The sequence below is a fragment of the Microcaecilia unicolor genome, chromosome 10 (genome assembly GCF_901765095.1).
Source record: "Microcaecilia unicolor chromosome 10, aMicUni1.1, whole genome shotgun sequence".
Classification (NCBI taxonomy): Eukaryota; Metazoa; Chordata; class Amphibia; order Gymnophiona; family Siphonopidae; genus Microcaecilia; species Microcaecilia unicolor.
Window position 1 is genome coordinate 19,059,922 of NC_044040.1, and position 13,566 is coordinate 19,073,487.

At 45.1% G+C, this 13,566-nt stretch overlaps 1 protein-coding gene across 5 annotated transcripts; it reads right to left on the reverse strand.

Annotated features, from left to right (window-relative positions):
• Positions 1–477: 477 nt before the first annotated feature.
• Positions 478–11,675, reverse strand: GTF3C6 (general transcription factor IIIC subunit 6). Of its 5 annotated transcripts, XM_030216738.1 has the most exons (7): positions 11,549–11,675; positions 10,012–10,092; positions 3,902–3,965; positions 3,764–3,808; positions 3,559–3,684; positions 1,844–2,155; positions 478–1,797 (listed from the first exon to the last, which is right to left on the reverse strand). In XM_030216738.1, the coding sequence occupies exons 1-6, from the start codon at positions 11,642–11,644 to the stop codon at positions 1,860–1,862; spliced, it is 708 nt and encodes a 235-aa protein (XP_030072598.1). In that variant the 5' UTR covers positions 11,645–11,675; the 3' UTR covers positions 478–1,797; positions 1,844–1,859. The 5 variants fall into 5 exon arrangements, with proteins under 5 accessions (XP_030072598.1, XP_030072601.1, XP_030072600.1 ...); XM_030216741.1 differs by having other exon boundaries at positions 478–2,155; positions 11,558–11,675; XM_030216740.1 differs by having other exon boundaries at positions 478–2,155; positions 11,555–11,675.
• Positions 11,676–13,566: the final 1,891 nt, after the last annotated feature.

Below are 13,566 nucleotides of genomic sequence, written 5' to 3' on the forward strand. Positions count from 1 at the left end.
TCCAGGGATGAGAATCCAAGCTGCTCTAAAGGGAGCTATGGGCTGTAGTCCTTGACTGGAAGCTACTGCTGGCTGGGATACAAGAGAACAAGCAATGAGCTAAGAAAGCAAACTCTTTGGTGGTGGACGAAGGCCCACTCTGCCGCAGTTTCAGACGTCCCTCCCTGGGTCATAAATAGAAGTGGGTAAGATTAGGACAGCTCCAGCTGCAGCAAAAGTTTGGAGGAAAATGGGCTTCATTATCTCGCACCCCCTCTCCCCATACAAAGCTAAGGTATCCCTTGCTAAAGGATCCAAAAGTTATTGGAACATTATGAAACAGCAACACAATCGTCCCACATCCTTTATGGTTAGTAGATAGGCCATATGGTCTTTTATCTGCCGTCATAAGTCTATGTCTATTATGAACTTTATATGTGATTTTAAGTAGGATTCTTATTTGTGATAAAGCTATAGCGTGTGCGGGTTTTTTTTTTTTTGTAAGCCAACCCTGAGTGACTTCCAAGTTCATCAAGTTTATTAAATATTTTATTGAAGGCCCTCAAGTAGCCTTTGGGAAGTTAGAGCAGAAATGTTTTGAGTAAAGGATGATGCTCAGTAGGATTCAGTAGTAATGGAACTGCTGTTTGTAAATTTGTTGTAAAATACCAGAGCAGATGAACTGGTTTGAAAAAATATTTTCTACAAGTCTTTGCTTTGAGTGTCCTGTGTTAGCTTATTCTCCTGCTGTTGAAGTTTTATTTTGAGAATATCTTCCCAATTCTTTTCCCTGATTTACCTTTTAAAATTGTCGTTTTTTTTATATATCAACTTTTCACATTACATGCTTCTTGTATTATTTTCACTCTATAAATTGCTATTTTCCCACCCTTTGATTATTTTGGAACAGATGTTTTAAACAAACAAAAAAAATTGGAAACGTCTATTGAGTTGTTGGTTTTCTGTTCCAGTGTCGGGAGAGAGCACCCAAAACTGTGCTAAATTACGCATTAGAACATAAACAAATATATCTGCTTTCATGTATTAAGACAGACACAGAGGTACCTTTGTGGTACAAAAGAGCAGCTAAGACCTGTGATTGATCTGCCTAGTTTGCCCATTTCCTAACAGCTGTTTTCTACCACTATTTATGTCCATTTATAGGGAGGAAGGGGGCATTCATTCCTCATGAGCTACCCTAAAGCAAGTGATATTTCTAGTCCCCAATTAATCAGCGTTACGTCTTGAATTTTAAGAAACTGCACTAATAAGCAGGAGCACAACAGTCCATCAACGTCGAACCACAACACCGTGGAAAAATCATCGTGTTGATGATTTTCTGCATTTTAGAAGTTACTAGTATTAATCAGAAAATCCCAAAGATATAAGACCTACTGCTTCAAGAAGGAGATGGTCCATAAATTATTCCAGCTATTTGTCACTATTTTCAACATGACCCCTTCCCTTCCCCTCAAAATACAAAGAGATATCAAACCAGGCCAAAGTGGTGTGAGAAGACTCAGATGGGTGGTAGAGAGACTTGGTCAGCGTTTGACCAATGTTCTTCCCTGCCTGTTTGCTGCTGTTGCTGCATTCAACTTGAACTCTCATCCCAAAGTACAATATCGTTGCCTATGCTGATGCGTAGGGTACAGCTGTTCAATGTCTTATACCTTTAACACTGAACAACTGACAGGCACAAGGAACACAGGAAGTTTAATAACTACTGCATTGGATATACTACTGGTAGCAAAGTACCTAGGCAGCAATATTGCCCTTTAATTGCATACAACACTACAGAATTAGAATGAATTCAACCTCATAAGGTGAAGTCTAGAAATATTTGAAAATCCTATTGTGGTAACTGAGCCCATCGCTTTTCAGCCATCAGGGGCAACTTCTAATGAAAGATCTGGCGTTTGAGAAGGAACACAGATCTCCGACTCCAAGCCTGAGGTATCAGAGTGGACCACAGAACCTTCCATTTGAAGCTCAGTGTTTTCAGGTTCATAGTTCAGATCCAAGTTCCCCCCATCCCCTTCCACGTCTACCATTGACTGGTCCTGTATCAAGGGTGCAGCTTCAACCTCCTCCTCTTCCTGCAGAAAGTTGCAGATCATGTTGGGGCGTTTACAGAAATCATTGTCCTTAATCTGAAGAAATTCCACACCACTCTCTAGGAATAAAGGAGACACATGGGGTAAGAAAATACTGAAGCTACATCAGAGCCAAAAACAGGTTTGTTTGGTTTTTTTTTAGCTTTGAATTAACAGAAGTTCAGAAACTGCAAGTTTAAATGTTTCCTTCGCAAGTGCCGGTACATTATTGGGTCTGGACGGGAAGAGTTTGCAGTCTGAGACTACTGCTATAGTGGGACTGACCATGCGGCAAGACATTGTGCTCATAACTCCCAAGAGGAACAGCTGCCATTGTGAAGAACACAAGTATAGTGTGCCTTTCTGTAGTCTGGTACATTCCCCTGAGTGAAAGGCCTTACCAGTTATTCTAGATCAGGGGTGGGCAACCTTGATCCTCGAGGGCTATAATCCAGTTGGGGGTGTCAGGATTTCCCTTATGAATATGCATGAGATCTATTGCAGGGTCCAAGAAAGCACAAAGGCAGACGGTCTGCAAACTCCACGATGGAAAATAAACGGAGCAGATCGTTGACAAAACAAAACGTAAGTTATTAGTAAAAACCAATGGAATATACACACACAAATAGCCCGACACAGGCCGTGTTTCGCCCAACAGGGCTGCTTCAGGGGCTACACAACAGTCAAGTGTAATGAACATATATACAATGTCCTGCAATTGAATATCAAGAAGATCACCTTGATTTGAAAAAACAGCTGGATCAGAGATGCCAAAACATAGAATGCTGACTTGATGTCAGTCCGACAGTCTTTTTTTTTTTTTTTCAGCACTTTCAGAGATAAGAGACTGTCGGACTGACATCAAGTCAGCATTCTATGTTTTGGCATCTCTGATCCAGCTGTTTTTTCAAATCAAGGTGATGATCTTTATATTCAATTGCATGACATTGTATATATGTTCATTACACTTGACAGTGAAGCAGCCCTGTTGGGCGAAACACGGCCTGTGTCGGGCTATTTGTGTGTGTATATTCCATTGGTTTTTACTAATAAACCACGTTTTGTTTTGTCAACGATGAGATCTATTGCATGCACTGCCTCCACTGTAACGCAATTGTGGTCTCAAGCATATGCATTGGGGAAATTCTGAAAACCCGACTAAAATTGCTCATCCTTGTATTAGGCAAAGGAGGAAGCAACATTCTAACACGAAGAGGAGTCAGAACTTAGCCTCCCTCTCTCTGTCCCAGATCCCATCAAGATAGAAAGTACAGTTAGTATTAACTCAGTAAAGCTTACTCCTGCTCTACACCTAGTTTTTGATACTTAATATTATTTTGTATTTTAAATACAATTCTCAGAATACTAGTTAATTTCTCCCTACAGTGATTGTAGGGTCTCATAGTTTTACTGTGTTCGGCTTCTGCCCAAGGGAGTATTGGGGTGAAGGAGGGGGAGAAATAAACTTCACTCATTAACTCACCTGCAGACCCCTCTCCCTCTTTCTTCTCTATCAGGAAAGTGCGGGTCATGTTTAGCTTCCTTACGGTATGACATTTGTACTTGAGCCGTGGCTTGCTGTCGTTACTGCTGCCAGCCCTAGTCTCCACTACAGAAAGAAGAATTCAGTATTTGACCCTTTTCCTGTGGAAACAAATTCTGCCCTTCTTAAAATTCTAATTACTCACCATGGTCAGTATCCTCTTCAAATACCACACAACTGCCCACAGCATCTGGGAAGAGAAGGCACCATAAGGGAGAAATGACAAAGATTAACTGCTGTTCTGACATGGAGTGAAGTTTTTCACCTGCTAGGCTGTTCCTACCTGTGTACTCCCCAGCAAAGACATACTTGTCCACTTGCAGAATGGGCTTTGCTGTGTCTATCCCCTGCAAAAAAAAAAAAAAAAAAAAAAAAGAAAAAATTACATACTTAGAAGATTTAGAGATGAATTTTCAAGGTCTATCTACATCTTCACATAAGTGTTGCCATACTGGGACAGACAGAAGGTCCATCAAGCCCAGCATCCCATTTTCAACAGTGGCCAATTCAGGTTACAAGTACCTGGCAAGATCCCAAAACAGTACAACACATTTTATGCTGCTTATCCTGGAAATAAGCATTGGATTTTCCTCAAGTCCATCTTAATAATGGTTTATGGACTTACATAAGTATTGCCATACTGGGAAAGACCAAAGGTCCATCAAGCCCAGCATTTCGTTTCCAACAGTGGCCAATCCAGATCACAAATACCTGGCAAGATCCCAAAAAAGTACAAAACATTTTATACTGCTTATCCCAGAAATAGTGGATTTTTCCCCAAGTCCATTTCTCTTTTAGGAAGTTATCCAAACCTTTTTTAATCCCTGCTAAGCTAACTGCTTTTACCACATTCTCTGGCAACAAATTCCAGAGTTTAATTACACCTTGAGTGAAGAAATATTTTCTCCAATTTGTTTTAAAATTTACTACTTTTAGCTTCTTTGCGTGCCCCCCCCCCCCCCTAGTATTTTTGGAAAGAGTAAACGGGTAATTCACATCTACCCATTCTACTCCACTCATTACTGTATAGACTTCTATCGTATCTCCCCTCAGCTGTCTTGTCTCCTAGCCATTTTAGCTTTTCGTCATAGGGAAGTCGTCCCATCCCCTTTATCATTTTCGGTGACCTTCTCGGTACCTTTTCTAATTCCACTATATATTTTTTTGAAATGTGGTGACTAGAATTGCACATCCTAAAATGTGATGCAGAAGCAAACTGCTGCAACTAGAAACATGCAGATCTATTACAGATGCCAGTCTCTAGCTATCTAAGATGCCAAGGAAATTATAGATCATCCTGGTACAATAAGTACCTTCCCCAAACAGATTACAATCTGTTCCACCTCCATAACTTGTTTAAATGAAGATATTGTAATAAATAAAAAAAGAAAATAAATGCCTCAAACTTGCTGTTTTACTACATGTATTTACTCTTGTCCATCGTTGGCGGAAATGTGTAGCAAATGGTGGATATTTTGAAGAAGTTTTTGAAAGTCATTGCATAGTGGTTGGGGTGGTGGACTTTGGTCCTGGGGAACTGAGGAACTGAGTTGGATTCCCACTTCAGGCACAGGCAGCTCCTTGTGACTCTGGGCAGGTCACTTAACCCTCCATTGCCCCACATAAGCCGCATTGAGCCTGCCATGAGTGGGAAAGCGCGGGGTACAAATGTAACAAAAATAAAATAGATACTATTGGAGATTCTACATGGAATGTTGCTACTATTGGAGATTCTACATGGAATGTTGCTATTCCACTAGCAACATTCCATGTAGAAGGCTGCGCAGGCTTCTGTTTCTGTGAGTCTGACTTCGTGCAGGACGTCAGACTCACAGAAGCAGAAGCCTGCGCGGACACATTGGTGATCTGCAAGGGCCGACTTCTACATGGAATGTTGCTACTATTGGAGATTCTGTTGCTACTATTGGAGATTCTACATGGAATGTTGCTACTATTGGAGATTCTGTTGCTACTATTGGAGATTCTACATGGAATGTTGCTATTCCACTAGCAGCATTCCATGTAGAAGGTCAGACTCACAGAAGCAGAAGCCTGCGCGGCCACATTGGTGATCTGCAAGGGCTGACTTCTACATGGAATGTTGCTAGTGGAATAGCAACATTCCATGTAGAATCTCAAATAGTAGCAACAGTGGAGGAGTGGCCTAGTGGTTAGGGTGGTGGACTTTGGTCCTGGGGAACTGAGTTTGATTCCCACTTCAGGCACAGGCAGCTCCTTGTGACTCTGGGCAAGTCACTTAACCCTCCATTGCCCCATAGCCGCATTGAGCCTGCCATGAGTGGGAAAGCGCAGGGTACAAATCTAACAAAAATAAAATACAAAGAGCTGCACATCTTGCCTCTTGGACCAGCTGTTCACAATCCTTTCCACTTCTTCATTCAAGTTGAACACATGGCCCCAAACATATTCCTTCAATTCTGGAAAAAAAAATGGACACCCCATGGAACTAAGTCTGTGCTGTATGGCGGGTGGGTTAAGACTGAGACCCATCTTCTCAATTGCCTCTGTGTTGAGGTCTAGTATTGTCATGTTTCCTTCTTGTGCATGCAAACTCTTCTCAATTGTTCTTTCAAAGTTTTTAGGGTTGCAATATAAGGTAAAATTATGTATAATCATACCTGATAATTTTCTTTCCATTAATCATAGCTGATCAATCCATAGACTGGTGGGTTGTGTCCATCTACCAGCAGGTGGAGATAGAGAGCAAACTTTTGCCTCCCTATATGTGGTCATGTGCTGCCGGAAACTCCTCAGTATGTCGATATCAAAGCTCCATCCGCAGGACTCAGCACTTAGAGAATTACACCCACGAAGGGACACTCTGCCCAGCTCACCACCGCCGAAACGGGGGAGGGGAATTAACCCAGCTCATCCCCACACAAGTGGGGGAGGGGAATCCGTCCAGCTCATCCCCGCGGAGCGGGGGAGGGACACCACACCCGCCGATGCGGGGGGATCTGGCTTATCCTGCAACCGCAACCGCGGGAGGAGCTGACTGACCCTAACACCGCCGAAGCGGGAGGGGTACAAAGCTGCCCTACAGCCGCACGAAGCGGGAGGGAGTGCCGGCAGAATTTTAAGTCTCAATCCAGCCCCGTAAAACGGAGGGGAGAGGAATGCAGCACCTCACTGTAACACAAACTCGTCTTAACTCTTGAAGAATCCAAGTGAAAAAACTTGAACACGAAGTCTTTCTGAAGTAACTGAAGACTAAACTTGAACCTGAAATGCAACCAGAATAAAAACAGTACAGATATCTGGGAGGGGCTATGGATTGATCAGCTATGATTAATGGAAAGAAAATTATCAGGTATGATTATACATAATTTTACCTTCCATATCATCAAGCTGATCAATCCATAGACTGGTGGGATGTACCGAAGCAGTACTCACCCAGGGTGGGACATTGAAATCCCTGACCTCAACACTGAAGCTCCAAACCGGGCCTCCGCCCATGCAGCCACAGTCAAACGGTAATGCTTGGAGAATGTATGAGCCGAAGCCCAAGTTGCCGCCTTGCATATCTCTTCCAAGGAGACGGATCCGGCCTCTGCCATCGAGGCCGCCTGAGCTCTCGTGGAGTGAGCCTTCAGCTGGATAGGCGGCACCTTCCCCGCGGCCACATAAGCCGCTGCAATGGCTTCCTTGACCCATCTTGCCACTGTAGGCTTAGCAGCCTGCAGACCCTTACGAGGACCTGCAAACAGGACAAACAGATGATCCGATTTCCGGAAATCATTGGTCACTTCCAAGTATCTGATGATGACTCGTCTCGCATCCAGATATTTAAGAGAAGAGTACTCCTCTGGGTAGTCCTCCCTACGAAAGGAAGGGAGACAGAGCTGCTGATTCACATGGAAGCGAGAAACAATCTTGGGCAGGAAGGAAGGCACTGTGCGAATAGTCACTCCTGCCTCAGTGAACTGCAGAAAAGGCTCTCGACATGAGAGCGCCTGAAGCTCGGAAACTCTTCTGGCTGAAGTGATAGCCACCAAAAAGACTGCTTTCAACGTCAGGTCTTTCAGAGATGCCCTCGACAAGGGTTCAAAAGGCGGCTTCTGCAATGCTCTTAGTACCAGGTTGAGATTCCACACAGGCACCACTGAGTGCAGAGGAGGGCGCAGGTGATTAACTCCCTTGAGAAAGCGCACCACATCTGGCTGCGAAGCCAGGGAAGCACCCTTCAGGCGGCCCCTGAAGCAAGCCAGAGCCGCTACCTGGACTTTAAGGGAACTGAGCGACAGGCCTTTCTCCAGACCTTCTTGCAGGAACGCCAACACTGAAGAAATTGGAGCAGTGAAGGGAGAAAGTGAGCCTGCTTCACACCACGCTGCAAAGATACGCCAAACCCTGGCGTAAGCAGTAGAAGTAGAGCGCTTCCTCGCTCTCAGCATAGTGGCGATGACCTTGTCTGAGAAGCCCTTCTTCCTCAGACGCTGCCGCTCAATAGCCAGGCCGTAAGACCAAAGGGGGAGGGATCCTCCATCACCACGGGACCCTGATGTAACAGGCCCTGCTCCACTGGCAGCCGCAGAGGATCGTCGACTGAGAGCCTGATCAAGTCCGCATACCAGGGACGCCTGGGCCAATCCGGACCCACCAGGATTACCCTGCCGGGATGCTTTGCCACCCGGTCTAGCACCCTGCCCAACATGGGCCAGGGCGGGAACACATAGAGAAGCTCTTGTGTCGGCCACTGTTGGAGAAGAGCATCTACTCCCAGGGATCGAGGGTCCCGTCCTCTGCTGAAAAAGCGCGGCACTTGGCAATTGGCCGATGACGCCATCAGATCTAGGCTCGGCTGGCCCCAGCGCTTCGTGATGTCCAAGAACGCCTGAGCAGATAGCTGCCACTCTCCGGGCTCCAAGGTATGGCGACTGAGAAAGTCCGCCTTGACATTCATGACTCCGGCAATGTGGGCCGCTGAAAGCTGCTCCAGGTTCGCTTCCGCCCACTGGCAAAGATTCATAGCCTCCTTGGCTAGAGGGGCGCTCTTGGTACCTCCCTGGCGGTTGACATAGGCCACAGCCGTGGCATTGTCCGACAGGACCCGTACAGGCTTCAACACCAGTACCGGGATGAACTCCAAAAGCGCCAACCGAATGGCTCTGAGTTCCAAGAGGTTGATAGACCACTTTGCCTCTGCAGGAGACCAGAGCCCCTGCGCTGTCCTTCCCAAGCAGGACATGTTACAGAAACTTCCTTCTATCCCACAAGGCCTCAGCTAAGTGGAAAACGCCTCCTCACCATGATGTGATCTCTCTCTCCTAAACAGTTTACTCAGATACATCCCCAATGGTATGGTTAAAGCAGTGGGCCAAGAGCCAGTGAAGTCATAATTCAAATCCCACTTTCCCACGGATGCTCCCTAGGGCAAGTCACTTCAGCATTACCTTGGATACAATCTTACAGATCAGTGTAACAAACTACCCTAAGCTTGGCACAATACGATTGCTTCCAGTTTAGCAATGATTTTTTGTACACTAGGGGTTGATATTTACTGTTAGAAAAGGCAGATTATAACCATAAACATACACCAGTTATTATGTAGCAAGAGGTTTAGCCTACACAAAGTCTGTGTTAATCAAGGAGTAATGTAGTATCCTAATCTTAGTGCAATTAGCATGCAAAATGCATGCCAACTTATATATGGAATTACTTCTCATGCAGCAAACTGCGCTAAAATTTTGCAAAGAATTTTCCAGCACTCTAATCTCTGGAGGTGAAAGAAAACATTAACAGTCCACCCAATTATCTCCCCTGCCAACATCTATACTACAGGTAACATAGCCATATACACTTTATCTGAGAAAAGTGCCCTTCTTCAGCATCTGTTCCTTAAGGGGCTCAACTGAAGTCACTGACTTTGTGTATAACTAGGCATCTGGGACAAGACCAAAGAAAAGTTGAATTCAGAAGTTACCTTTAGTTCACTTCTGTTTTAATACCGATTTTTTTTTTTTTTTTACCTTGATGCCTTTTCTATATCCTCACTTTAACATATTGGAAAAAAAAATATTAAAAAGAAATAAAAATACATGCATTAAGTATAGTAACATAGAAAATGACGGCAGAAAAAGACCTGCACGGTCCATCCAGTCTGCCCAACAAGATAAACTCACATGTGCCAGTTTTTGTGTATACCTTACCTTGATTTGTATAAAGTAGATTTTTAGCATTATAGTTGCCTGTTTAACTGTAAACCTTCTAGTCAGGGATCTAACCAATTATACTTGAAAATTATTATTTTTTTTTTTTACTTGTCTTGAGTTGGATTTAAACCTTGGTAACTTTAATTGGCTTTGAAACCTATGTAACTTTAAAATCCAAACTCATATTATAGATTTTATACATTACTATAATCGCACTCACCAAAATCTTGCATTTGTTGTCACATTTTTCTAGAAAATCTGTGTCAATAATCCCTGATAACTCCATCACTACCAGCTGTTCCTGAAAAGCAATGTTTAAGAATATTTGTAATAACTATGTGTACTATGCTCTTAATCACATTAAACATATAGATTTTCAAACTGCATTTATCGGACAGTGGAAGGCAATAAAGATGTTTCTGAAGATTTAAAATCGATGATAACATACACATGTAGCTACACCACCAATAAATATTGGCTGCAGTTCAGCACCATCTTCTGGACAGCTCCTGCCAACAAACATCTCCCACCTCAAAATTAATAAGAGCTTTACAATAAAGATCTTTTTGAAAACTGCTAAAAATGTTTACGAAGAACAACCAGCAGAAGTTTTAAAATTTGGAAAATGAAAACCGAGAAAGCAAATAATTGCACTTAAAAAAATCATCACTTCGTAATGATCGATTAAAAAAACCCAAAGCTTTCAAGCCTCGCCCCTCTCACTGGGCACGTTAAGCGGGTTAGACGTATGAGCTGCAGATTTGGGGTAAAGTTTACTACTACTTAACATTTCTAAAGCGCTACCAGGGTCACACAGCGCTGTACAATTTAACACGGAAGGACAGTCCCTGTTCAAAGGAGCTTACAATCTAAAGGACAAAAATGCTGTCAATCAAATTGGGGCAATCTGGATTTCCTGGATAGAGGTCCAAGGGTTAGGTGCCGAAAGCGACATTGAAGAGGTGGGCTTTAAGCAAGGGTTTGAAGATGGGCAGGGAGGGGGCTTGGCGTATGGGCTCAGGGAGTTTATTCCAAGCATAGGGTGAGGCGAGGCAGAAAGGGTGGAGCATAGAGTTGGCGGTGGTGGAGAAGGGTACTGATAGGAGAGATTTGTCCTGTGAGCAGAGGCTACGGGTAGGAGCGTAAGGGGAGATGAGGGTAGAGAGGTAATGAGGGGCTGCAGATTGAGTGCATTTATAGGTTAGTAAGAGGAACTGTATGCAGTACCTGATCGGAAGCCAGTGAAGTGACTTGAGGAGAGGGGTGATATGAGCATATCGGCCAAGGCGGAAGATAAGACGCGCAGCAGAGTTCTGAACGGATTGAAGGGGGGATACAGGGTTAAGTGGGAGGCCAGTGAGGAGTAAGTTGCAGTAGTCAAGGCGACAGGTGATGAGAGAGTGGCTGAGAGTTCAGGTGGTGTGCTCACAGAGGAAAGGGCGAATTTTGCTGATGTGAGAGAGAAAGAAGCAACAGGTCTTGGCTATCTGCTGGATATGCAAGGAGAGGGAGGTAAAGGAAACTGCCCGAAAAGGGCACATAAAATAGAAGTAAATAATGCTAATACTGATAAGAGAAGCGTCACAGACCTAGGACAGAAATTCTCCTAATATAACAGTTCTATATTCAGGATAGTAAAACGAAGAGCAATAGCAGCTGTAGAACTCAGGAGCAACAGATGTCTGCAGTGGCAGCCGAGGTTTTCACACGTTTATCTCGACAAACAAGACTCCCCCGGCCCTTCTGTTGCCTCCTACCTCCTCCTCCTCCTCCTCTTCTTCGTCGTCCTCTGAATTCTTTTCGCTCGGGAAACCCATCGCCATCTCCAGCCCAACACCACCACAACCCTCCATGCGCCTTACATAAACCCCCGCGCTGCGCCATCCTTCTACGTCACTTCCGCCAGAAGCAAGAGCCTACTTCCTTTCTCTTAGTCACGTGATGCCGTGACGTTGCGACGCTGAGCCTTGGCTTTATCCCAGATTGCGATTCGCGTCGCGAGACTATAGTGATGATGAGTTGAGTGCGTTCGGGCAGGAAGCGGGATTGGGCTGCATTTTTATAGTGCTATGAAATTATTTTTCCACGGTGTTGTGGTTGGACGTTGATGATGGACTGTTGTGCTCCTGCTTATCAGTGCAGTTTCTTAAAATTAATTGGGGACTAGAAATGTCACTTGCTTTTAGGGTAGCTGAAGAGGAATGAATGAATGCCCCTTTCCTCTCTATAACACCATCACTGCCAAGTTAGTGGGGTGGGACGGAGGGAAGGTTGGACGCCTGTTTCCCAAAACTGACATATTACCATTAATGCATCTTGTCTTTTGTGTGAGCGTTGCTTTAGTCCTAGTGGCTCTCATCTGCTTTTCACTTTTGTTTCTTAAGTTTCTCCTGTTCTTTTGACTTTTCTTCTCTCTGCCCACCAGCCACCTTCTTATTTATGTTACATTTGTACCCTGCGCTTTCCCACTCATGGCAGGCTCAGTGTGGCTTACATACTATATAGTAACATAGTAGATGACGGTAGAAAAAGACCTGCACAGTCCATCCAGGTACTTATTTGTACCTGGGGCAATGGAGGGTTAAGTGAGTTGCCCAGAGTCACAAGGAGCTGCCAGTGCCTGCAGTGGGAATTGAACCCAGTTCCCCAGGACCAAAGTCCACCACCCTAACCACTAGGCCACTCCTCCACTGTTGCTACTATTTGAGATTCTACATGGAATGTTGCTACTATTGGAGATTCTACATGGAATGTTGCTATTCCACTAGCAACATTCCATGTAGAAGTCGGCCCTTGCAGATCACCAATGTGGCCGCGCAGGCTTCTGCTTCTGCGAGTCTGACGTCCTGCACGTACGTGCAGGACGTCAGACTCACAGAAACAGAAGCCTGCGCAGCCTTCTACAATGGAATGTTGCTAGTGGAATAGCAACATTTCATGTAGAATCTCCAATAGTAGCAACATTCCATGTAGAATCTCCAATAGTATCTATTTTATTTTTGTTACATTTGTACCCTGCGCTTTCCCACTCATGGCAGGCTCAATGCAGCTTACATGGGGCAATGGAGGGTTAAGTGACTTGCCCAGAGTCACAAGGAGCTGCCAGTGCCTGCAGTGGGAATTGAACCCAGTTCCCCAGGACCAAAGTCCACCACACTAACCACTAGGCTACTCCTCCACTTATGGGTTTCCATCCTCTCCAGTGTCTCCCCTCTGTGGCAGGCTTTGCTCTTTTCCCTTCCTCCTGTGTCCCTCTGACCCCCCCCCCCTTCTGTAGTCTGGCATCTCTCTTCTTCCCCGGGCCAGCGTCTCTCCCCTTGTCCAGTCTCTGTCGCTGTCTTCCCCCCACTCACCTAGGTCCATCATCTGCCCCTCTCTTCTCCCTCCCCTTATGCTCCAGGTCTCTCCCTTCCCTCAGCCCCACCTGGTCCAGGATCTCCCTCTCTTTCCCTTCTCTTGCTCCAGGTCTCTTTTGATCTCTTTCTATTCCATCTGCTCTTCCCCCAACCCCCCCCCCCCAGCACTCAGGTCCAGCATCTCTCCACCTTCCCCTCATCGCGTCTGGGTTCAGCATCTGTGTACTCGTGCCCCCTCCCTCCAGTGCTCCAAATGCTGTGGAGGGTCGCGGCAGAGGAAAGGCCCCATTGCACAGAGAGCAGCTTTCAACGTTGCCTCTGCCACCAGGAGGACTAGAGAGGTACAGGTAGACAGATGCCCAGACTGAGGGGAGGGGAGGGTAGCAAGCTAGATCCAGGCATGGGGAAGGGGAGGGAAA